Genomic DNA, 26,222 nt, shown 5'->3' on the forward strand with positions numbered 1-26,222 from the left:
AATTGGAAAAGTGATTGTAAAGGGCTTAGTGTTTGTTTTACACCGGATAGGTCTGTCCGGTGGGGGTGTGGTCTGTTCCAAACAGAGGCGGGGCTAGAATTCCAAACTGGAATGAGTTTCCTCCCGCTACGTCACTCTGGGATAGGCCGCGAGATACCGAGCAACGCTGTCACTCAACGGGGTTTCGGGCTGATCACCTCTGGTAAGCAAAACCTTTTAAAAAATAGCAAATAATCCTCGCATATATGTTTAATTTGTTTTATCTTTAGTCTACTCACAAAACTTGAGGTGTTTTTATTTTTTTTCCATTGCCTCGCACTCGCAATGAGCCGTTTCAAAGTTGTAAACTACGCTCGCGCAACTACAGCGGAAACTTTAGTCGTGAAGGCCGTGTTATTGTTATTTGTTGCAACAGGTCCTCGAAACGAGATATTGTATTTAGTTCTTTGGAAATGTCGGTTGTATTAACCAAGTGACGATGTGTGCTTTGTTTTTAATGCAGGACGGGACTCCAAGAGAGAGAAAGTAGAGCCGAGCCCACCGCGGGTTTACAGGCTCTGGATTCAAGTGATCGGTCCCACAGCTTTCGTCGAAACTGCCTGTGTGGATTCATGCCGTGTTGGTGAGCTAGATGCGGTCCGAAGCTAAGATGATGCCGGTGAGTTCATGCTTCATTTACATGGCTACAAGTTTAAACCTTGTCCTACGGCTGAACATGTCCGTTTAAGACATTGTATCGGTAACATTGTGAGTTACCTGGACATTTAAACTGACGTGGTTGCTGATCTGTGTCTGTGGTCGCACGGGTTTCTTTCTGAGAAGTTCATCAGCTGTGACAGATGCGTGCGATCGGTGCATCTGGTGAGAAGCTATGTCATTTATTTGCTTTCTGGGATGATTTCACTACGGACGGATATTTTCCATGTAACGCTAAACCAGTCAAAGTCCCCTTCGTCATAGTGCCATGGTGTATACATGTACATGGTGTATCTATAGCCAGTCTTGGGACAGTAGACATTTAGCTGACTAAACAGTATTTTACTGTCGATGCATTTATTGTACGCTTTGTTAGTGTGATGCACAACAAGCTGAAGGCTTGTCCTGCCAAGTATGGATGGCCCTACGCTAACCTCAACTCTGGACTCCTGCCATGTCACCACCATCATCATCACTAGAGGTCCACCTCTCTTTCTGCAGTGAAAGTCTCTCAATACTTTGTTGTTTTATGTAGAGAGGACAGCGGACATGTGGTCTTCTTCTGTGTGCTCACTGTAGAGAAATAAGCTTCCCAACAAATAGAAATAGTGATACGTTATTTTTTAACAAAGCATTTTTAGTTCTCTGTTGTCACTTTGCCTGCTTGCTGGTTCAGCGAAGTGATGGTTTGATCGGTAACTAGTAAGGCTTTAACCCAGCTAAAGTTATTGTGCCTAGAATGTATTTAACTGAGAATCTCATGACAGATAAGGCTGCAACCAACGAATGCTTTCATGATGAATGTGTCAATTTCTTTTTGATTAATCGTTGATTTAATTAAATGCCTTAAAGTAGTGAAAAGGGCCCTTCACAATGTCCCAGAGCTCAAGGGAACATATTTGTAGTGCTTGTTTTGTTGTACCAACATAAAGAGAGTCATGTTGGTAACAATTATATAATACAGAGAAAAGAAGCACATTTATTAGTATTTTGGCATTTCTTCCTAGTAATTTACTTTAATGATTAATCTGTTGTCATAGTTGTAATAATAACAATATTCTGTTGATTGTCTCGTATCTTAATAAACTAACCATCTCAAAACGAATGCCGGTTCAGCGCCAGGATGTTTACTTTATGGAAGAAATGACGTCGCCATTATCCAAATGTAAACACTGTCGCAATTAATGTTTTTGTCTCAGCTTCTGCGGTTGATTGTGGAGCCGTACAACATGCACGTACACTTTATTTACAAGGAAGGTAACAACTCATGAAAGACTCCAGTGTAATCCTCTGTCGTAGGAGGTTCTGGGTCCACGAATGATGCCCGTCTCTGCTTCCAGTAAAACAGCTGGATTAGAGAATTAATCATCTTATCCGAGGAGACGGTCGTATTTGGATTCTCCTGTCTGGTGCCACATGGTCATTTGTTATCGCCAAGCTCTGTTCTTGTCCACACCGATGTATAAATTGTGCATGTTTTCATGCGAGATCTGTTTCCTTATCGGCCCCATGAGACTTTGGTAACGACCCTCTTTACCCCAAACATCTCACCCGAGAATAATTCTGCATGTGCGGTGTGGTTGAAGGAGATAGAGCTGCTGGTGTTGCCCGATAAACACAAAATGGCCTCTATATAGAACCGTCTGATGTGAGGTATTGTCTCAGCCCCGTGACCCTGCTTTATACAGACCAGGGGCTCGGGGGTAGTAAGAATGTAGTGTCGTAATTACAGGCTGGGATGGTAAATAAGGGGTCACTGTGTGCTGAACACAAAGAGCTGCAGGAACTCTTTAACAGCGTGTTGTGTAGAGCACATTGTGTGTGTGCGTGCGTGTGGCAGCACCCTGATAAGAGATGCTCAGCCTTTATTGAACCACAGCGAGGTATCACTCATTTACTCCTGATTTACTTTTATCTCTACTTAAACCAGGCGTTGTCCTGCAGACTCGTATTAATGCCACATTTGGGCTTGAATTCTCTGCTGGCGTATTACATTGTATTTTTTTTGTCAAGATAAATTATATTCGATGGACTCTTCTGGCAACATGAAGGAAGAGAAACCAAAAAAACTGGAAAAGTTTCTGCGTGCTTTCAGATTTGAAATGTTGCAGTAAACATTTTACTTCTTCATTCCTCTCCCATGACACGAGTTGCTTGACCTTTTCTTGTGCCTTTGCCACATTGTTAGTTGTGCATTCTTGTGCCCACACACATTTGTACCATTTCTCAGCTCCACCGCCACAAATCTCACCGTTGCTCGACTTTGTGGCGATGTTGTGATGGTGGGAAAATTAGATGATGTTCTGGAAGCCTGTGTGTCAACAGAAACCCGAGAAGGCTTTGTGTTCGGTCTGTGGGAGAGTACGCGGAGGTTACATAAGCAGACTCGTCGGTGATCGGCAAGGACTGTCAAGGGCAATGTTTTGACTCTTATTAGAAGAAGAAGAGTTTTCGGTATGATGACTTAATTAGCTGAAAAGAGTGGCGCAAAAAATCCAGCATTGATACTTTGCTGCCAACCCAGCAAGCTGGTTATCTGTGTCTTCATAGCACTGAGGAACCGGTTCTAACATTTTGTCCACAATATTTAATCCTCACCGGGCAGAACAAAGAATATTAGCTGAGACAATTGATAATGTGTTACATAAGTTTCTTGAATGCACACTGAAGCACCACAGAGTCACCTGAGCAGGTATCGACTTACCGACCGCGGAACTGTTGAGTGACTCCCGTCTGTGAGGAATCCAGGTGAAAGGCTGAGCTACACACTAAAGTGGTACACTGCCAGAGACCCCCTTTTCAAGCAGCGAGGGTCTTGTGACGGCATTGTTTGAGGTTGAAACACTGGTCCAGCCGTGGGGAACAGATGGGCCGTGGTTCAGAAGTGGACCCAGGGTGGTCTGGGAGTCGGCCTTCTAGGAAACTTGTGACCCCTTTTTCACCAGAGAGTCCCAGGAACTAAAGGTTTGCACATTTGAAGAACAAAGAAGATAATAGAAAATTTAACTAAACAGAAAGCAGTTGTTGTTGCATGTAACAAGACAACAATACAGTTACATAGTTATTTATAATTTACTGCTGCGCTGATGGAGGTTCTTCTGATAGTTATACACCGTTTCCTCCAGTCAAAAAGTAGCGAATGTTCCTGAGACCCCGAAAAGTTCCTCGAAAAGTTCCTGCATTGGAAAAAAGTGTTTTGTACTCTGCCTCCTCTTCTGCTTCACCAAAGTGTCTCTCTTCATTTGTCAGATCAAACACCACAAACGCATCATCAGTGTGCATTTTCTTTTTTTTTTAGGAAGCCAATTAGTGTGTCTGCCACATTTTTGAATCGCCAACTCTTCGCTTTTAGTTTCCCTCTTGAGATAAGTGATGATGAAAGACTGTTTTGCGTACAGTAAGTTATCATATAACAGACTAATCAACAGATATAGAGGTTTGGGTAATTTAAGTTTACGTTTATGATCTCCAGCTATGGCTTGTTACTCTGAAGAAGGCCGGGAACAAAGGACACATCCTCTGCTTCGTTTCCCTTATCTCTCAGATAAGCACACGTTGGAATGGAAGACTACTGCCAGAGTGCAGATCACAGAGCGATAGGCTAAGCACTGCAGTGCAGACCGAGAGAAGAGGTCGTCCTGACCGAAGAGTCTTAGCTCGCTGCAGCTTCAGTGTGTCGTAGAAGTTTTCTTTCCCTCCTCAATACTGCAGCTGAATGAGGCTTCCCGTGCGTTCAGATTCCGCCTCCCGTTTGTTGCCCCTGACCTTTTCTCCCTCACTCCCTCGTCCCCCTAATGCAGCATGCAGAAAGTGAGAGAGAGATGAAGAGGAATAATGCATGAGAGAGAGAGTTTTCTGCTGTCTCGTCTTTTTGAAGGACTGCTCTGCTGGAACTGAGTCAACTCTTGAAGCGGTGGCAGGGAGAAGAGGGAAGACGGAGGTGCTGCTGCAGTGTCTTACTGACCGGCTGCAAACACATTCAGAGGTGACTCCCTCAACCAGACCGAGCCCACTCATTCGCTTACCACAGCAATACGCGTAATTGAAAGTGTGTGGACAGCAGTGAGACCCCTCAGGTGGTCAAAGACACAGTCCAGCCCCTGTTATCTTCTGCTGCCGTCAGCCTGCCTCACACTATCCACCTCCACAGCTGTCCCATTTCTCTCCTCGGCATTAAATCACATGTTGTCTGTGGTCTTCAATTCCAGCGTGTTATATCAAGCCGCCTGACACTCTGCCTCATTTGATCTGACTACAGCCACGGTGCTCCTCCAAGGCTCCTCTATATACACAGAGTCTAAATATGAACCTTGATATTGTGTTTTGCATAATATTCATCAACACACTCAGATATTGGGCTCTTTTATCTTTGGAGCATAATGCAGGTTTATGCAGGTACATTGTTGTGAATCCAACACCCTGAAAGGATTTAGCTTATTTATAGAGGGCAACGCTGTGGCCTTCACTTCAGCAAAGTTTTACCTACTGAGAAATTAACATAATTGATTCATAATTATCACTCTTTCATCTGCAGGAGAACAGAGAACTGTAATCAAATCTACCTGGGACCGTAGCGACACAGTACGATATGCATGGGTGAAGTTCTCTGTTTGAGATTTAATAAAAGATAATGTTGCACTTCCAGGTTAGACCACCATTTTCTTTTGTGTGTGTGTGTTCAGTTGTATTGATGTGAATCCTCAGTAACGGGATGAGTATATCCTGATATTGCCGAGTAATTCCATTACAGTACAATCCCCTCGTGGTTTTGTCTATTCTTGGAAATGGGAAACTGCAGTGGCAGACAGTTTTGATAACACTTAACTCAATATGGAGCCAATTGCATTTGGACAGTGATCTTGAGGGGCCGATGCGTTAGAATTGACCCTCACAAGGAGAGAGTGCATCGCGACGGTGGGACACGCGGGGGTTGATGTGCTACTGCTGGAAGTAACATCATCAAAAGATCATTCTTCTAACTTCATTTTCTTTGGACCTATCCTGTATATTTGCACTCTATTGCTGCAGTGCACACGGTCCTTATCTGAAGGATCGGTGGGAGTGCCCCACACACACACACACACACACCAACACACCAGCATAGCATTCCTTCCTGTAATTGGCTACGGCTACAGTGTTGCTCTTTTAAACTCGAGTTATTTCTGAGTCCTCTGTCTAAACAACCAGAGAGGCTTGAAAAGCCAGTTCCCCTCAGGCCTGCAATCAATGGCATCTGCTTCATGGCCCCTCTGGCTTTAATTGGAGAAGGGATCCAAATTGCACAGTCGAAGGCCAAATCAGCATCTTCTGGGCTGTAGGCGTTGTAGCTGATATCTTTTAGTTTATCGCATAATAGTCCCGCACCTCCCCGCAGGGTCTGCGTCTTGTTTCATTTCACACAGGACAGAATCGTCAACAAAGAAACCTGTTTCCGTGCAATAACCCAGAACAACTGTTACGGTATACCTTTTGTGTTTTTGCGTCTCTCTTTCTTAACCCCTCACTCAAGTACGTGCTGCCAGCTGCAGTCACCCCTCTCTCTAAGATGTGTTCTTATTACAGTGTCTTTTGTCTGAGGGTTTGATGTTACACCCTTTCATCTCTGAGACACACACACACACACTCCTATCTATGTTATTAGAACAGATGTTTTAAAGCATGAGCCATTCACCCTAAAGACTGTAGTTGTTTTGTTCCAGCCCTGGCACCACAGTAGCTATCTTTATGGATGAACCAGGCTCTGGAGTGTCTGGTTATGAGTATGAACACCTGCATACTCCTGGGCCTTGGTTACCTGGAAGCATATTCCCTTGAACACTTAAGGCATAGTGGCTGTAGCTCTATCAGCAGGCTATTGACTTTAAGCTTCCTATTGTAATACTGAGCCAGTAGTCTGTTGAAAGGCTCTATTTTCATATAGCGGATTAACTTAATCCCAGAGATATAGCCCCAATGACCCAGCCTTATAGCGGCACTGCTGTGAGAATATCTACAGCGCGGGCTGTAGCGTTAACGGCCACATGTCTTTGCACTGGCTCCTATAATTGTCATCTTGCAATTGTGAGCTGTCACACCAGTCCCAAACCCTGGGAGACAGATGTGACTTATCTGATGCTGTGATGGAATTAGAAATCTATATCGTTGTGATGGTGAGCAGCAGCTCGTCCCCCTCTCCTTCCCCACGGCGATCTCTTTGCCCTGTCTCAGGTAGGCAGGAAGTGCAATTCAGCAGCTGCTTCTGTCGTGCACCCTGATAGACGGAAGGCAAGTGTAGCACATTTCTTGTCAAATGTGATATGTACTTATGTGTTCTATACAATGCAAATTGGTCCCGCTCCGCTCCCTTCTGTTTGTGTAAGGCTACCGAACACGATTCTTTCTGGTGAGCGGTTGTGTGTCTTTTTTAAAATAGGCTGGTGTTGTTGTTATTGAGCTGTTTTAATTTCACTCGCTGTTGTATCTATGAATATTTAATGAACTCTCAAGTTGTTTGGCTGAGTCAAAATGAGGGGCACTCTTCTAAGACACCTGAGGCCGGTCCCTTTAATCAAGATGGCAGAGGCTCTGCAGTACGGCCTTATGGAGATTGTTTTCTCATATTGATAAACTCTATATCTGTTGTTTACACACACTGATCTGCTAATAACAGAAAGTCAAAGTGGACTTTCTGCTGTGTTAAATAAGACAGTAATATGATAAACAGTGTATGAACATAATCTTTCAATATGAAGACAGCTATAGGAGATACAAATATATTAATGTGTTACTTAACGCTATGTATTTTGCATATATTTAATCTACCCAGAGCAATATGAATATGCAAATATGTACATTATGAACATTAGCCTGAGTACTTGAAATAATTAGGTAAATGTTGCACATGTGTGCGATACCTCAGTCTATAGGCCGTGGCTGCATGCATGAGGTGGATGAAGGTCAGCAGCAAAGTGCTCACTCATCTGGATGGAGGCTAGCTGGGTAGCGGTGGCCCTGGATCATTAACTTTAGTGCTGAACAGAATTGGCTTTTAGTGTAGGAATCCCTCCCAGGACTCCATTCCCCTCCCGTCCATGTGTCCTGTCTCCTCCTCACTTTCTTTCTCTCCCCCCTCCTTTGCTCTGTTGTTTCTCTTTCACTCTCCAAATATTAACAGGGTCATTTGAATGTCCTACATTGCCGGGAAAGTTGTGACGATGTCAGCAGCTCTGTGCTGATCTCTCGATGGCAGACTACATGAAACTGTTGCCAGTTGAGGTTTTATTTAGACGATGTAATTTATCATGTTACCTGATAACAGTTTAGTTCTCAGCGACGTACCTACAAACAGTAAAGCTGTTCTGAGAAGCAGGAAAGGAGAAGTCTTTGGTTTTGGCTTTGTTCTCCGTGGTGGTCTTTCACTAAGAGCTGTTGGATCTTATATGGCCGGTGAGGAATACGGCGTCTGTACTGTAGATTACCGACGAGGATGACTCACTGCTGACTCTCTCTATTGATGTGGCATCTTTCATTTACATCTCTATGGAGCAAACCAGTTGAGTCAGACCGCTGCCCCTGGTTTCCACCTTCACCGTGAAACAAAAAAAAAAGCAAACCTTTTCCGATTGTGTACGTTGCTAAAGAGATTTAGAGGACGCATGTCACCTGACCGCTCACTTTGTAAGCTCCATTTGAAGAAGAAAAGAGGAATAAAGCCACTTATCTTGAGGCTTTTAGGCTTTAGTGCTTTTGCGCTGTGCACCCCACAGTTCAAAAGCAATACGTTTTGTTTCTGCGCCGTGGCTGCAGCTGCCCCCCCCCCCCCCCCCCCCCCCCCCCGAGCCCTTTCTGCTCATGACCCCGCTGACCTGATCTCCCACCATGGCCCCCTGTAGGCTCGGCTGTTCACGGCAGAGTCCTGAGAATAGAAAAAACCTGGCAGTCCAAACCTGGAGGTTTAGGACACAAACAATCACACACTTTCCAGGTTATTCTAGTTCTTGGGCTGCTGATTTTTAGGCGAATACAGAACATTTCAATAAGTTCAATTCGTGCATTGCCCCAAGATGGCTATGTTATGTCCTAGTTTTATTACGACCTTATCAAAGCTCTCACGCTCTTTTCATGTGATGACATAACAGATGGGATCATATTCGCACACAGTCCTAACCGCGTCATACATCTACATGACATGTTTACTGTCTGTGTTTGTATAGCTCAGGATTGCATAAGCAGAACATTATGTTTCACTCCCAGAGGTGTAAATAGATTGTGACGGCTTTAGTTTGATGTAGGTCTTCTGTCTTTTTTTTTATTATACACACAATGCCTGTTATGACTATAAAGATACACAATAACAATATCCTGTATCCTGTATATCCTGTACTGATTTGAGAACTCCTTTTGAAAACAATGCAGACGTTGTTAAATCTTCAGTTTGGAATGTGACAGGAATTCCAGTTTTCGGGACGCTTGCTGTCAGACGGCTCAATTTTCTGCTCAGTGTTGTTGTTTTCCCGCAGTAGCTGAAGGCTTTCACAGCCCACTTCTTCAGCTGTGACATCTTCATTGAGATAGTCCTTTCTTTTTTAGATAGTTCTAAACCGGTCTTTACCATCCGTCAGTCACACACGGACAACTCAAGAATCCTCAGTGGCCGTCCCTTGAGAGTGCTTGGCAGGGGTGTGTGTGTGTGTGTGTGTGTGTGTGTGTGTGTGTGTGTGTGTGTGTGTGTGTGTGTGTGTGTGTGTGTGTGTGTGTGTGTGTGTGTGTGTGTGTGTGTGTGGGGGGATAGAGAGATCTCTCACAGTGGTGACAGCACTAGTTAGCACTTAGATGACATGGGGTAAAGGGGAATTCTGAGAGCTGGCCTCCGATGATTAGAGGAATGAGAGCTGGGAATAGATACTGTTTTATATATTTATATATATATATATATATATATATATATATATATATATTTATTATTATAGCCATCTGTTATTCCTTTCAGATATGCACCCCTTTACGTTAACCGGACACGATCTAACTAACTGGTTGAATAAGTCTTCTGGTTACTTTATGTAAAGTTGAATGCTGTCATATTAAGGTCAAGACTGTAGCAGTACAAAGTGAAACACACACACACACACACACACACACACACACACACTCACGCCTGTCTTCTGTTGTTATTTAACTTCTCCATCTAATCTGCCTGCCTCTCTCTCTCTCGTCCCCAGATGTTCCTGACGGTATACCTCAGTAACAATGACCAGCATTTTACTGAGGTCCCCGTTACGCCGGAGACGCTGTGCCGGGACGTGGTGGAGTTGTGCAAGGAGACTGGAGAGGCCGACTGTCACCTCTCTGAGATGTGGCGTGGATCTGGTGAGTCCAGTTCTCATCCATCTACCCACAGTGAAGTGGACATGGGATTTTCAGTCACATGCTATTTTGGTCGTGGAATATTCTGGATGTGTCCCAAGAGACTGGAGTCAGTGTGCAGACACTTGTTTGTCTTCTTCCTTTTAATTAGAGGGAAATTGCTTTTTCTGAAGTAGACCATATATGGAGATTAGCTGTGTGGTCAACTGCTCAGTCATTTCTTTTTGAAGGGCTTATCTCTCTTTTGGGTCCACAATGCAAATGAAGCAGAGCCCATAATCCCCGTAACAAACACAAGCAGCCAGACATCTCCCACATCTCTCAGGTGGAAGGAGGGGGGAGAGAGATCTCATGCTTCCCCTCTTTCCTCCGTCTCTGAGAGTCACAATCAAAACTCAAGGAGCCAAGCTTCCTAGCTGTTTCCATGGTGACGCTGCCATAAGACTGAAGAAAGTGCCAATTATTGTGTTTGAGTACTTCCTCAAGTAGTCTGAAAAGATTGTCTCATTTTGCTGCCGTTTCTTTACAGACCACTGCTGACATTTAGCATCACATTTAGATGTAAAGCTATTAATAAGCCGAATATTTCACCAGTCTTCTGACTTTGTTTTTGCAGTCGTGCCGTTTATGATACATCCGTTTCATTGACCTCTGCTCGACTGTAATGTGTCGGTCCATTTGTGTGATGAAATGGTCTTCAGCAGGTTGAAGACGATGTCTGAGCAATGCACGATGAGCCCTTTGGCTCAGTAACAGACACAATAACTGACAACACATCCCTCGAGGTCGTTACTCACAAAGACCAACTAGGTGCAGAAATGAATCTCCTCTCAGTGTAGACCAGCAGTGTCGGGCAGCAGGATTTTACAAAGCGCACCTGACCTGATTGGTATCGTCACACGTTTTTAACCGTGCCAAATTAAATAGAAGTTAACATTTTCAATGTTGAGTTTATGAGTGTGCTTCTATCTCGCTGACATATTTGTGTATTCTGTCTGCAGAGCGAGCTGTAGGTGACGGGGAGAGGATGCTGGATGTGCTCCAGCGATGGGGACAACACCGGGCAGAGGTGCGCTTCTTCCTGCGTCACAATCGAGCCCCTGTCAGAGAATCGGGTAAGAGTCCCAACCGCACGTACAGGTTAGAAGCGAGGGTTTCTACAGTCTCTCAAAGACGAGTCATGATTTGGACGAAGGCATTCCCCAGGGAAAATACATTTGACACTAACGTAGTAAACTCCAGAGATGCCTGCAGCCTCTGAACGTACACACATCCACTCTGGCGTTTAGGATTCATGAAAGCCATAACATGAGAACGATGGCAGTACTCTGAACACTGCTTTATCCTGGAGAAGGGTTTTATATTAGCAGGCCTCACATCTTGAACAAGCCTCATTCAGTCGTACTGTTAGAGGCCGGGGTGACCCGGTCACATCGTCATAAGCCTGTTACTTTTCAGTTTTGTTAGGAACACAGAAAACTCTAGTATTTTTGGTCGTGTATTTTCCTCTCAGCTCCCAGTTGCGTAACTAAGCTTACCCCTCACAGCTTGAGTCTGGCCCAGGGATTAGATGGCTGCTTTCCCTTCCTGTTATCTTAGCTCGCTCTTGTTTTCCCACACTGTTAGCTTAGCTCTGCTCAGTGTTCGTAACACAGAGGATGGGTTAATGTGGTCTCCTGTTTCTGTGGTGTTGATACTATTTATGGAAATAGTATTGTACTGTACTCAGAGTCAGTTAAAAGTTCACACTTCCTGTTGTTATGCCGGTGTTTTCTTTTTCACCGGGTCAGAGGACGAAATGTATTCTCCGCTGAAGTGAGCTAGCTAAATACCTTCACACTCAATGACACTTATTGAGCCTTAGCACTAACACCAACCAGTGCATGTATTTAACATGCATTCTGTATGTCAAGGGTCATCTAAAACCATTATGCACGCTAAAGGGCTTTGGTCATGGGCCAAGGCTTTAAGGATGAGATCTGGATTGCCAGGCCCCTCCTCTCAGCCACCAAATGCCCGTAGCATTGTAGGATATTAGTGCATTTATATACACAGACGAGCGCCACACGTCTGGCGGTTGGACCCACCGCCAGACGATTATGTATTCGGTTAAATCCCGAGATTACTGCAAGTCACAAAGAACACTGATCCCAGTTGTTACCTAGAGGAGCTAGGATCATTCAGCACTAGCCGTCTACTGATCCGCAATCTCTTCTGCAGCAAGTCCAGAGAAAGCCGTACAGTGCGTGTACCCATGTTTGTTAGAGACCGTGATGAGGCCGTCGCCTTAGATGAAGGCCGACAGTAGATTGCGATGTCTGATTGAGTCTTCTTTTGTGTTACTCAGGTGGGCCAAGAGGCTCCGAGCAGAAGAGGAATGGAGTGAAGGGTCCCCCAGACAGAAGAATGGAGAACGGGGTGAGTTTGTGGGTCTTATATTTTAGACAATTCAAAATACTTTCAGCAGGATCGTCCCATTGTTGAGAGAAGAACTTTGATTTATTCTCACACAATATTTCATCTGACCCACTGACAACACCTTATCTGTACTTTAGCACACATTTTATTTTATTCTTAAGTTTAAGAAGGAGAACAAACGCGTTGGGACTCATTTACAAATACTTTTTACTCATCATTGCAATAACATTGCAGTCATATCTTCCCTTGCCAATCGCAAGTCTGAAGATGTTTCGATGCGTCTCCACCAAGACGTTTTCATTTTTATTTTTATTCCCGTCATGTGGGTCACAGATTTTATTATTAACATAAATTCTGTGACCTGGTTTGTTTTCTTTCTTTGTACTGAACAAGGAGCCAACGTGATTATTTTCTAAAGGGTACTAATTAATTCAATTAAAAAAACACCCTGCGGTGTATAAATGCAAATGAAAAATGAATCTTTGCATCATAACATCGAACACGTTCGATGAATCCTGAAATCCAAAATGTCTTATTTTGTGGAACTAAGGGATTGCTCCACTTATGTGCTTGTCTGCTGCTGCCTTTGCTTTCCTTCAATGCTACACTTGCTTCCTTGTACTAGACCTTGAACGACCGAGTGTGTATTACAACACAAGATGTGCCTATTGTCACTCTATCAACCTCAGGTGGCAACAACACCCCGGATGGACATGACGCTGGCCGAACTACAAGAGATGGCTGCCAGGCAGCAGCAACAAATAGAAAGTCAACAACAGCTCCTCGCCTCCAAGGTGAGTTTGGACGCAGCGCAGGATGGAAGGGGAGGTGGGGACCGGTAGAGAGACGGGTGGATTCAGGGGATGGAGAGGTTTGAATGGTGGAGATGAAAGTAAAAGCCAGAGAGGGAGGGAGGGGGGGGAGACAAAAAGAATGGCGCTAGATTAAAGAGGGGGTAATTGGGATAAAGTGGGGAGATGGTACACAAATCAAAGGTACTGAAACAAGTCTAGTGCACTTAGAGGAAACTGGAATGCTGAGACAGAGTGCACGTGGTGGATGTGATAGATGGGTCAGATGAGTTTTGGATGGCTGCAGGTGTAGTGTTTATAATTTGAGACGCCTGAGACAGCTGCCTGCCTTTGATTCTCACTGTGCAGCACTCCTCTCGTATTTGAAGCGCCGTTTTTTCCTTGTCTAGGACTTGTTTCTCATTTTGCTCAGGATTTATTGGTGACTGTGGGAAAGAAATTTGACAGAAAACAGGACACGCTATAATGAAATACATGGCTGACCATTTTTCTTCCTTTTGCTGAGGCACCTAAAAATGTTTCTGATCTGCTGATCCAGAGATATCCACTATATTAAGATAACTTAAAAAATAACTTGCGTCTTTCTATTTTGTTTCTATTCACATGCTTCAATAAGTTCTGCCAGTTGCAACCTGTGTCATTAACCCTTAAGTGTTCTGATCCAGTCAACTTTTTTTCTGCGAAAAAAGCCAAGGAATGTAGCTCCAGGCAGTCGTGAACACTGACGAGTCACTCTTATAAGTAAACAAACAGGCGTTGCCATCGGCACACATCGTCCGCTACAGTCCCCGTCAGAAACTGTGTGCTTTCTCAGAACCTGTTTGGGAGAGCTAGGACAGGTGTTCAGTACAGTGTGTCAGAGTTCAAGTCTGACTGTTGGTTTTGAATGTTTAACAGTGTTTAGCTCCACAGAACGTTTTCTTTACTCTTTTTTTTAACCAAGCATGTTGTCATAAAATGCATTCATAACAGCCCTTCAGGAGCTACAGGGGGAGTCGTGTTCTTACAGCTGCGAGCCCCTCACATCTAAGTGTGTAGTCCAGTGCTTTGCCCGAGGACACTCGGCCGTGGATTACTCATAAATGAAAGTTATGAGGGATGTGTCTGATTTATTATGTTTCCGACATTTGCTCCACGCTCCGCTCTTCTGTCTTTCCAGGAGCAACGGCTGCGCTACTTGAAGCAGCAGGAGCAGCGGCAGCTGCAGCAAGCCTCTGAGCAGGAAAAGCTGCAGCGCCTCAGAGAGAACATCGACAACCAGGAAACTCGGCTCAAGAAGGTCCGGGCCCTCAAGGGCCAAGTGGAGCAGAAACGCCTCAGCAACGGCAAACTGGGTAAGCCAATGGACGAAATGGATTTTATGAATGGGTGCCTGCTCGGGATTTAGAAGCATGGACGATTTGATTTCAATATATGAAGACACAATGTCTTCCTTTTTGACTGATATTGTTTCCCACACTTCCCTGCCTCCGTCATCTTCACACACCTGCTCTTCCTCTCGTCTTCATGCCTCTCCCTCTCCAGTGGAAGAGATCGATCAGATGAACAACTTGTTCCAGCAGAAGCAGAGAGAACTAGTGATGGCTGCTTCCAAGGTGGAGGAGCTTGGCCGGCAGCTGGAGTTGCTCAAAAATGGCAAAATGGACAACTTCCACGACAACCAGAGCTCTGTGGCTGAACTAGACCGCCTCTACAAGGAGCTACAGGTGTGCAGAAATAATACAGACTCCATTCAACACACCAAAACAAAATTGAGCTCCAAAGACGGTGTCTGTTTTAAATGAGCACAAACACTGAACGTATGTCTCGTCTTTGTCCTCATCTTCCTCGGCCAGCTGAGGAATAAGCTCAACCAGGATCAGAACTCTAAGTTGCAGCATCAGAGAGAGGGCCTGAACAAACGCAACCTGGAGGTGGCCGCGATGGACAAGCGGATCATTGAGCTCCGAGATCGGCTGTGGAAGAAGAAGGCGGCGCTGCAGCAGAAAGAGAACTTGCCTGTAAGTACCGTATTATTACGCCACAACAGCATAAAAAAAAACATTCTCATAACCTAGTACAGAACCCCCCCCCCCCCCTCGCTCATGTTCCATCTCAGTATTTTGTGAATGTTCAGTTAGCTTTGAGTGTTATTCTGTCTTTATCACAATTTGTCAAGCCACTATTATTCATATATGCAAAAAAAGTGATGGAAATGTTTTTCATGAGAGCTCCCCCTCGTGGCCAGATATTAAAGGATGTTTGTATCTCTCTTTACACCCGGAAGCCTCAGATGCCCTGGCATTCAGAGCTCGCCCATGTCAACGTAAGCTATCTCCTGTTTGGGGAAATCCCAAGTGACCCCCCCCCCCCCACCACCTCTGTCGAAGGAGTCCACTCCTGTCCGCCTCTTTCCATTCTTTGATCTCTCTCTATCTGAGATGGCTGGTGGGGATTGATCGTAGGGTTGATCATGCACACAGAGTTGCATCTGAGTTTACGCTCTCAGCTTCTTCACTCGGCTCTGTTTTCAGTCCCATTTGGCGGAAACAATTTCTGAAGATGAGAGAGAGGAGTAATGAGTGCAGGCAGGCAGGAATGTCAGGGGAGATGCTATCTTATTTGGCTCCACAGACACAGGAAAAGGCAAATAATCAGTTTAGTAACAGCAAGAACCATCTTAAAAAGAAAACATTGGCTTTTCAAAACACATTTGACATTAAATACGTAGCAGGGTCTTTGCACTAGCTGTAATTGGTGTTCAAGTTTTGGCTCAGAGTTCGCTGCCTGGTGTCTCCTCTGCTCCCCTCTCCACTTTCCAGGAATTGTTTTGAACACAGGTTGCCTTGGGACTGTAAAGTAGAGTCAACAGACTTGTGTGGAAGAAGAATTAACATATTTACTGCTCGAGGATGCTTGTGTTGGGATAGCAAAGGTGTAAGGGTGGCCAAAAAGAAAACATAATCATTCTGATTGGATGATGGATGATTTTATGTTTTCCCCTCTTATTAACACAAGTCACTTTACTTTGTCCTCGATGCAGTCATTTCTTTAATTTTGTATGTAATTAACCCTAACTATGTACTCCTGATGGGGTCGACTTCCTCTCAGACATAATTAAGGGGTTCCATTGGCCTTCACATTTAACTTTCTTTCTTTCAACCAAATTAACCTTCAACCAATTAACCTCAAATATTGATTTTCATTATAGAATGCTGATTTATAACTTTGTAGTGCAAATCACAAAGCTGTTTGTATTCAATGCCATCAGATTCTTTTCTCTGTGTTTTTACCTCCTTTGCCAAATACAGTGTGCACGATCCTAAGTGACCTATGAGTTAGAACGTAAATAATGAATGTTGGAATGGATATTTAACAAATCATTCTGAATCTCTGCTGGAAGCCTTTTAGATAAAGTAGCAACTTGCACCTCTAATCCAACTTTAAAAGAAGCCCAACTTCTCTTTTGATGTCCCTTCGACATCCATAGTAAAGTAGGAACGGAAGAGAGAAAGGTGTGTGTGTGTGTGTGGTTTAGAGATGAAGGCCTGAATAGGCCCTAGTGAGGAGGTGATTTACCAACAACCCTGCCTGGAATCATAATGACTGGGCCTTTTTCACACGAGCACAAAGACACACTCCATCCAAGCTGCTCTCTCTCTCCTCCAACCAAACACAAGCGTCCGGCTGACATCACACAGCACTGACTGAAGAGAGGTAGTCCGAGGCCGTCCTGCACCGGCTTAGAGTGACACAGTTCAGGAGGCACTTGGAAAATGCTCGTTCGAAGAAAGGGGGATTATTCGGTGATTTGAACTGCTGTTGCATGTTTGTGCTTTTTTTTCAAGAATGGCTATCCCGGTAAAGAGAGGGCTTCAAAAGACACTCATCTTCAGGTACCTGGAGCTGAACACATGCGTCTCTTTTCTTTCTCACCTGATCTCTTCAGCATGACTTGGCACATCAGATTCCATTTAGTTATTGTTGGGCAACGTGAGCCATGTTCATCTTGTCTTAAAGAGACCGCTTGTCGTAATGACGTTAGCTGTAGGATACGTTTTTGTCAAGGAGTTGTTTTAGAAAGCTTCACCCAGGTTTACAGGCGTGTGTTTTCTTCTGTGGGATGTTGTATCGATGACACAGTTACTGTCCTCTAACTTCAAAGCCTCAAATGAAGCTGCAGGATGTAAGAGGTTGTAAGAGAGCCCTCTCCTATCTTAGCTGCTTTAAAATCCCTGCGTGGTTTTCAATTGCAACACGTTTTATGAAAAGCAGCACGCTAATAACATGAATAATGAATACATCTGGGTAAGCTCACTCGTTCTACAGCAGCAACAGTAATCCATGCATTTACTTGAAGCACCATGGTTATTCAGTGACAAGTAACTGCCTTACAGATCTTTAAACACTTCCATGCTAAGCAGAATCAATCCTTTCGTTTTGAGTAACAACACGGTCCGCTCTGGCGCTACCCTCAGGCCAAAGTTTATATTTATATCTAAATAGTGTGTTCTCTCTTTCTGCTGTCTGCCGTAATACCAGATGCTTAAGATTGCTCTCGCTGACCTTTAGCCACTCTAACAGGCTCCTCTGATCCTTTCTCCGTGCAGGTTCCCTCTGAGGGTCCAGTCGGGCAGCAGTCGGGTCCGTCTCGAGTGGCGGCGGTTGGCCCGTACATCCAGTCGTCCACCATGCCCAGGGGCCCAGTGAGGCACGACCTGCTCGTAAAACCGGCCTACCCCGACGGCACCGCCACCCTTCCGGTCCACGACCCGCAGAGCAAGGCCAGCACAGGTGAGCACATAGTCTGCAGCCTTTCACCCTCTTTTCCTTTAGGGTCACGACTCGGATCTCTGACTTGGCGATCCTTCGCTTTGTCACTTCTTTCTTCAACTCAATTCAGCGCTCCCTCAGCAGCAGCAATTTTCAGATCGCAAACTTGAAAGGAGAGATTCTTTAACTGTTGTTCCCTGTGTGTCGTTGTGAGTGTCATGGAGTTTGGTATGTTATTTGTTGTTTTATTTTTAATTGAAATGTGACTGCATTTACTTGAGAGACTGTCCTGCCTCCAGCAGGATCAGAGGAGTCTGGGACAGCAGCTGGTTGTGATGTCAGTCTGAGCTCAGAAGGTATCTAGTTACCTCCTGGATGGTGTGTTGTGACCCAGTATTGCGGAGCCTGAACTTCCGGTCTCCTTACATTACGGTCTCCAACCCTAACCCTAACCCCCCCCCCCCCCCCCCCCCCGTGTGTGTGTGTGTGTGTGTGTCTTTATGCCTCGCTTCTTTTTAAAAATCAAGTTTGAGAAACGGTACAAAGTAAGCTGTTGTTCCACCAGCACCGTAGCATGTGTGCTGTGTAGTGGAGTGGAACTGAAGTCTGCCAAAACCAATGATGGACCAGAGCAACATATCCCACTTATAGATGTTCTTTGTGCCATCTAGTCTCGCTCTCTTAGACCTAAATCAGTCCACCAGTGGATAGTGGGCCAGCAGTGTGCTTTATGTTGTTAAAAATTAATGATCCAACAGAAGAATTAGCCCCCCCTCCCTTATTCCCCCGCTCACTTCCTCATCAGTCCATGTTTTCCTATTTTAAAGCATTCCACATGCAGGAAGTAGAAGTAACAGGTTTTTCCCAGTCTGTCATGATGTTGCACGCAATTATTTCTGCATGCTGAGTTGATTTGCAGTACGGGCAGAAGAGAGATGGGGATGGGCAGAGATGCAGAGGAATCTGCTCGTAGTGTGCACCCATTCCCCGGTTCTTCTCTAGCTGAGACGTTGTGCATAGCATCAGGCAGGCTCCTGGGGATTGTGCTGGTCTCTGTGTGGCCCCTCAGTGGGGCCCCTGCCTGGGCCCAGCCAACAGCTGCCGAGAGCAAAGGAGGATTTGGATCTCTAAGGCTACTTTTGTCTTTCTTGTCTTTTGAATGCATCTTCCTCAGAAGCCATGTTCTTGCTTACGCCTCTGAAAGAGCTGCGGGCAAAGAGAAAAGGTACTCACTGTTTGTGGCTTTGTGTTTATTCTTCACGAGTGATTCTCAAAAAAGATGAGCTATTCTCATCATTTCCTAGCTGGATCTTTGGTCCTGTTTCCTTGTTTTGCTGCTGTTTGTTAAAGCGTGTTTGTTGAGCTTTTTCCTCAGTTCTCTTTCTGACGCTCTAAATGGGTCAGTTGGAACAAATACATAACCTTCAGTTGAACTGACATTCTATGCGGATTCTGACCAACTCGATCTGGTCTTGTTTTCAAAATGTGTGTGTGTGTGTGTGTGTGTGTGAGTTTGTTGGCGTACAACACCTCTTGAGAGGGAGCATTTAGCTACAGTCTGCAGGCGCTGTGATGCTAATCTTGTTAGTTGCAAGAGCCCCGTGCTTTTGTGGTTCATCTGACTGTGGATGTCTGCGAACATGCATGGCCACTGGCTGGGTCTTAGTCAGTCAACCAAAACAACAAATGAGTAACAAAAAAGGCCAAATGCTTCAAAATTCACTCTTTTTTTCCAAAACAATCCTTGATTGTTTGTTCTGTGTGACCCTGCATAGCACACAGCTCTGTGTTTGTTTATCTGGATAAACAATGGCTGAAGCTAGTTTCCAATCTGTGTACTGGTAATTTGAATGGTATTTCACACTAACATTAAATTATCTCCCTTTTTTAAATTTTTGCTTTCTTCTCCCTTGCCGGTCCCACAGGCCTTCAGCCATCCAAGCTGGCAGACTGGGGCTCTTCAGGTCCAGAATCTAACACCAACGGTCATGGTCCTGCTTCAACACTGCCACGAATGACCTCTCACTCCAACTCTAACACAGAACATGGTACGAGACAAACACACAAGAGATACGGCACTACAAATCCTTACTGGAAGGGAAACTACAGTAATGTGACAGAACAACGGCTCCCAAAGGGGCTTCTGGAGTTCTTCTGTTCTAGTCCCACTGTGTCTGAACATGAGATGAAACTGATTACTGCCTCTACTTGTGGTTTTTGCATAGATGAGACGGAACAGAAGAGGGACAGGAAGGTGCGTCCATTTTCCATGTTTGAGCCAACGGAGGTTCCCGCCTCCTCCCTCCGCAAAAACCAGAGCAGCGATGACCTGGTCAGGGACGCTCAGGTGAGGGGGAATGGAAACATTGTCTTTACATCCTCACAGTAAAAAAAAAATCTAATTTAGTAATTACCAACATTAATACATCTCTCTCGCTCTCTCTAGTCTGCTCCCAAAGCTCCAGTCAAGGTGCCTCCTCCTGTTCCCACCAAACCAAAAGGCCCCGGTGTCGTGCCCTACGGCAAACCAGGTCTCAACACAGGCACCTTCCCCAAAACCAAGCCCCTAAGCCAGCAGCCCCAGGCGGCACAGGGCCGCAACCCTCTCCCGCCCTCACAGAGCCAGACACTCCCCCTGCCCTCCAAGCAGGACACTCCACCTGAAGCCACCGTACGGCCCTTCACCCCAGAGCTGCCCTCCTCCAAAGACGCCAGCATGAGTAAGCCCCAGACCGTAGCGGCCAGCTCCATTTACTCCATGTACACCCAGCAGCCGGGCGCAGGGAAGCCCTTCAGTCAGCCTGGTGTGCAGGGCGCGCTCATCAGGTCTCAGGGCCGCACCAACGGATTTGTCAGTGGTAAGAATATCCAGTTGTAACTTCTTTTTTTTTTAAAGTTTAGCGCTTGAATAGTTGAGGTGACACAGATGAATGGGGTCATTCTTCTTTACAAAGTGTATTTAGATTACATGCAGAAATAGAGGGTCATACCTTGAATGAGACATAAATCCACTGCGAGTCATCTCTAGTGAGAGTATAGATCCTGAACACAGGTGGAATAAAAATGATATCTGAAGACTGACTAGGTATGATGTAAACAAGGGTTAAAAGTACTATCTTGTGTCACTTGAGATACAGTCACCTTAAGGTAAATCTACCCTGCTGCCTGGAAGACAATATTCACACGCCACCGACCAGAGGAGCAGCTAGAGAGGCTGAGCCATTTGTTAGATTTTCACTCTACAAACGCAATCGCAGGCAACCGAACCTGCAGCTTCTGACTGCAATAGTGGAAATACCATGGAACACAAATACTGAGGATGTTCATGTAATCCACGCTAGCTCTGTAAAATGAATACAATAGTATTTTGCAAAGTCATATAAGACACCCTCCTGACAGAAATGCAATGGGAGCCACTGAAGGAAAAGACAAAGCAGAGAGTCTAAAGTCTGACTCGCTAGCACAGGTTCAACATGAGTATATAGGTCCAGTATAATTAAGTAAGGTATGACATGCTATTTAATATATAAAAACTGATTATGTAGGTGTGTAGCGCTTAATGTCTCAATGCATAAGTTCAAAGAAAAATGACCAGAACAGTACATCAAGTGCATCTAAAAACTGATATTCGCATGAGGTGAACATTCTTTACCAATGCGCTCTATAAGCAATGATTTATATTTAATACAAAAATGTCATTGGGCTACAGGTTTAGAAACTGATACAAAATACAACTAGTGTATTCGTGGAAAGAATATCTTTATCAGATCCGTCTTAATGGGGTTTATCTCTAGTGTAGCGCTTTGCTGACCTGACACTAGTCTCACAGGCTTGGTAAGTCAGGTGGCAGGGTTAAAGTACGGGATGAAAGCATTAGACATTAGCATGATGACTTTCATTTTGATATCATGAGAGCACAGGGTCCGTCCCTACGTCATCAGTGTGGTATTGTGGGTATCTCTGTAGACATGGCAGTCATGACGTTTGTTTCCCATCTCTGTTTGTAGTGTATGGTAAACCAGTGATCCCCGGTGGAGGCTCCCCACATCCAGAGAACCCTTACACGGACCGGCGCTCCCCTGGCCTAGAATCCGACGTTGACCACAATGGAGCCAACAACGTGGGTCCCAGCCCGTCTGAGGTTCCCCAAACAGAAACGGAACGCACCCCCCGGCCCCTCAGCCCCACCAAGCTGCTTCCCTTCATTTCCAATCCCTACAGGCATCAGAGCGATGGTGACCTGGAAGCCCTGAGGAAGAAGCTCTACAATGCCCCGAGGCCCTTGAAGAAACGCAGCTCCATCACTGAACCGGAGGGTCCTGCGGGGCCCAACATTCAGAAACTCCTCTACCAGAAGACCACGCTGGCAGCCATGGAGACTGTGACGACGCCAAACTATGCTGGTGAAGCAGAGAAGGCGGCGGAGGGGTCAGCGGGGCCACATGGTCCGAGCCATCCGAGTGGTGCAGAGAACCACCCATCGGAGGTGGGACAGCTCCCGTCTCACATCCCAGGTGCTAAAGTCCCCATTCCAGGCCCCGCTGAACAGCCCAAACCACCTTCAGCCATGCACCAGAGCGAGGACATTATCCCCCCTCCTCCCCCATCCCACCCGGCCCCCAGGCCAGATGACGCTCTTTTCCCACCTCCGCCCCGAGCTGGCTCGGAGGATGCAATGGCCAACCAGCCTCCTCCGCCTCCAGACGGCTTCCTGGAGGAGTTCCCCCCGTACCCACCACCCCCATACCCTAGTGGAGCAGAGCAGGACAGCTTGGGAGAGGACACCTTCAACATGAAGGCGCCTGAGGTCACTGGCCAGGTCACGCTGCCACCGGTATGAATCACAATTATGATGCCCAGAGTCTACAGTATAGATTATCCTTGTGTGCGTTTGTGCTACGTGTGCGTTTTTAAATCCCCTCACATGTTTGTTTGTTCGTACCACAGCGACAGGTCATGAGTTACAGTTCGTACACATTCTAGTTTTGAATGACCTGCTAATGACCAGTGACCTGGTCTGATGTTATACAATTTGATAATCCCTATCAAGTACGGCTATTGTTTCTGGAGAAAAATGGGCCTTATTCTGCTTACACTAAGCGGATACCCACCCTACTCGCCCCCATTCTGTGTTGAAAGCAAAGACCAGTTTACATGTTCTTGTTGTTAATCTCCTAGTGAAACTCATTTAGTGGATTTATGGTGAGGTGGCAGGTTTACAAACCAATGAGAAATAAACATGATGCCCCCCTGGTTCCCTCCTTTTGTCACCTCCATTTAAGACCCATTTAGTTGCATAATCGTGGTTTTAAAGGAACAAACTGGATTAGAAATGCATTTAGAGCCGGAAAACAAGTCCCTCCTCTGCTCTCAGTCCAGATTGAACCCAGTAAAGAGTGGACGCACTTCAGGATGAGACTCTCACATCTGAGAGTTTACATGTCTGTGTTTGTAACGGCTGTTTGAGATCGTTTGTGTGATACACCGTTATGATTGTGTCTTTAGGGAAAGAGGACCAACTTGCGCAAGCTCGGCTCTGAACGCATTGAGCACAACATGAGAGTGAAGTTCAACCCACTGGCTCTGCTGCTGGACTCTTCTCTGGAGGGAGAATTTGACCTGGTCCAGAGAATCATCTATGAAGTAAGAAACATTTGCTATGTATTATAATAACATGGTTATAATGTTTAAAATCACAGTTGTTTTTCTGCTGTGTAAGTCAGCTTTTGCTGGTGCTGAACTGAAACTCTTTTAACTCATTGTGATTCCTCATTCACAGGTGGAAGATCCCAGTCTGCCCAACGATGAAGGAATCACTGCCCTACACAATGCTGTCTGTGCCGGACATACAGAGATCGTCAAGTTTCTGGTTCAGTTTGGTGTCAATGTCAATGCTGCTGACAGTGATGGCTGGTAAGTTCTCAGATCAGTCCAAACGGTTATCATTCGTCTCCATGTTGTTTTTTCTTCAACTTAACTTTGAGCATAATCTAGCAGTATGAGCTACAACAGAACTACTCCTAGTGGTTGGTGTTTCTCAGCTCCCACTCTCGTATCCTCTGTCCTTACCTCCTTTTTCACCCACCCTCTAACACAGGACCCCTCTTCACTGTGCTGCATCCTGTAACAATGTGCAAGTGTGCAAGTTCCTGGTGGAGTCTGGTGCAGCAGTGTTTGCTATGACTTACAGTGACATGCAAACGGCAGCTGATAAATGTGAAGAGATGGAGGAGGGCTACACCCAGTGCTCCCAGTTCCTCTACGGTCAGTAAAAGCGGTGTTATTATTTTACCTTATACGAATTTAATTTTAATTCTTTCCTGTGTCTTATGTTTCTGTGAAAAACTCACTATTAATTATTTTTCTGTTATTTTAAATCTGTGTACCCTAAGGTGTGCAAGAGAAGATGGGCATCATGAACAGGGGAGTGGTCTATGGTCTGTGGGACTACAGTGGTGAAAACCCCGATGAACTGATGTTCCGCGAGGGAGACTGCATGACCATCGTCCGAAGGGAGGACGAGGACGAGATAGACTGGTGGTGGGCGCACATGGCTGACACCGAGGGGTACATTCCCCGCAACCTCCTTGGGGTGAGTCACGAGTCACTGAAACTGTAATGAAGACGAGCGTGTTCATTATGTCATGAACAAATGTGCATTGTTGACATTGTTGTCTTCTTCTTGTCTCTTAACAGCTCTATCCCAGAATAAAGCCAAGACAGAGAACCTTGGCTTAAAACGCTGCGCATTCCAGTGTCCCAGAACTCTCCAAAACTCTCTCGCGCACACACACACACACACACACACACACACACACACACGCACACACACACACACACACACACACACACACAGGCAGGCTTTAACAGACTGGGGAAGAGAAGGGCACTGCTATAATGAAGAGAATGAGACAGACCAAACAATATGAAGGATCACCTATGAACTCTTTCTGGCACTTTTTTTTCTGTATCTACGACAGAGGGATTCTCCTTCACTTATTTTTCCAGGCCACACTGTGTACTTAAGACACCATTGACATTGTTTCCCTTTTATTCCACTGTTTTTTGCTGTTATGTAATTAGTGTCTGAAACTATTTCTGAACGGACAGAAACACAAATGTTGGGATGTAAATTGAACAAGCGGTATTCTTATTGCGAGACATTTTTACACTTTCGAATCGTCTTTTAAAACTACGTGGGGCTCTACAGTGCATGAGGCGAACAAGTGGAGGATGATGATGATGATGATTTAAAAATGCTCCTTTACCGTGACAATCTTTGGGGCGCCTGTTTTTCCACCATCACTGTTGAGTGACTGTGCCTCTTCATAACGGCACTAGAGGTGTAACGTTTCAGTTGTGACCGTCACTGTTCTGACTAAACAAAAACAAAATGAGATGATTGGTGGAAAGGACCTGCGATGAAGCTTTTGATTGATCTGTTGCTGTTTGTTCTGTGAAACCCAGAAAGCCAGTCTGCTTTCATACATTGTGGTTGAGATGCCATAGATACCGTGTATACATGTATTTGTGTTTTAAAAAAACTTGTGAAGTTACTGTAGGAATTATATTCTTATGAAAATGGACTTTCACGCTCTTTAGAAACCCTTTGACCAGGGAGGAGATGTCATGCAGTATGAAAAATAATATTTTATTACAGCCATTTCATGACGATATATTGTAAGAAGGCAAGCGTAACACCAGAAACCTTTGTAATAATCGGTAAGCGAATATGATGCTACATCCTAAAGTCAGAGACAATTTCTCAAGTCAAATAAAAGATAAAAAAGATGGAATTTATACAATAAGACTTCACAGTACCCATCACTTATCTGTCAATGCAGATGTATTTATTTTTGTTACTTTTTTGTTTAGCCCTTTTGTCAGTACTATAACCACAGATGTACTGTAGTGTTTCAAACATTTACAATAAAATACTTTGTACTAAGTTTTTATGGTCTGCTTGTATGACTACAAACACAGACCGGATTCCAGTTTTCTCATCATTGTGATAAAGGTGAGTAGAAATATGTTGCTCTCAATGCATATTGTTGTTTTGTTACACTGTCGTTGCTGCCCCCTGCTGGACCGACGAGGACTGTTCACCTCCCAGAGCACCAATCCAAATATGGAAGAAGAGTCTGAGGTGTGAGCATGACAAGGATAGAGTGATGAACCCCTGTTGGATCATCGTCCTCGGTG

General features: G+C 45.0%; 1 protein-coding gene across 3 annotated transcripts; it reads left to right on the forward strand.

Annotated features, from left to right (window-relative positions):
• The first annotated feature begins 139 nt into the window (after window positions 1-139).
• tp53bp2a (tumor protein p53 binding protein, 2a) lies at window positions 140-25,971 on the forward strand. Of its 3 annotated transcripts, XM_079280587.1 has the most exons (21): window positions 140-202; window positions 503-658; window positions 9,894-10,041; window positions 11,040-11,153; window positions 12,386-12,456; window positions 13,146-13,250; window positions 14,428-14,602; window positions 14,793-14,974; window positions 15,104-15,268; window positions 15,535-15,573; window positions 17,096-17,143; window positions 17,858-18,041; window positions 19,946-20,068; window positions 20,246-20,367; window positions 20,467-20,878; window positions 22,028-22,854; window positions 23,526-23,663; window positions 23,800-23,933; window positions 24,118-24,284; window positions 24,413-24,612; window positions 24,717-25,971. In XM_079280587.1, the coding sequence occupies exons 2-21, from the start codon at window positions 632-634 to the stop codon at window positions 24,756-24,758; spliced, it is 3,423 nt and encodes a 1,140-aa protein (XP_079136713.1). In that variant the 5' UTR covers window positions 140-202; window positions 503-631; the 3' UTR covers window positions 24,759-25,971. The 3 variants fall into 3 exon arrangements, with proteins under 3 accessions (XP_079136713.1, XP_079136714.1, XP_079136715.1); XM_079280588.1 differs by lacking the exon at window positions 15,535-15,573; XM_079280589.1 differs by lacking the exons at window positions 140-202; window positions 503-658 and having other exon boundaries at window positions 9,903-10,041; window positions 11,040-11,107.
• The last annotated feature ends 251 nt before the right edge of the window (window positions 25,972-26,222 follow it).

The sequence above is a fragment of the Melanostigma gelatinosum genome, assembly GCF_949748355.1.
Source record: "Melanostigma gelatinosum genome assembly, chromosome: 12".
NCBI classification, from domain to species: domain Eukaryota; kingdom Metazoa; phylum Chordata; class Actinopteri; order Perciformes; family Zoarcidae; genus Melanostigma; species Melanostigma gelatinosum.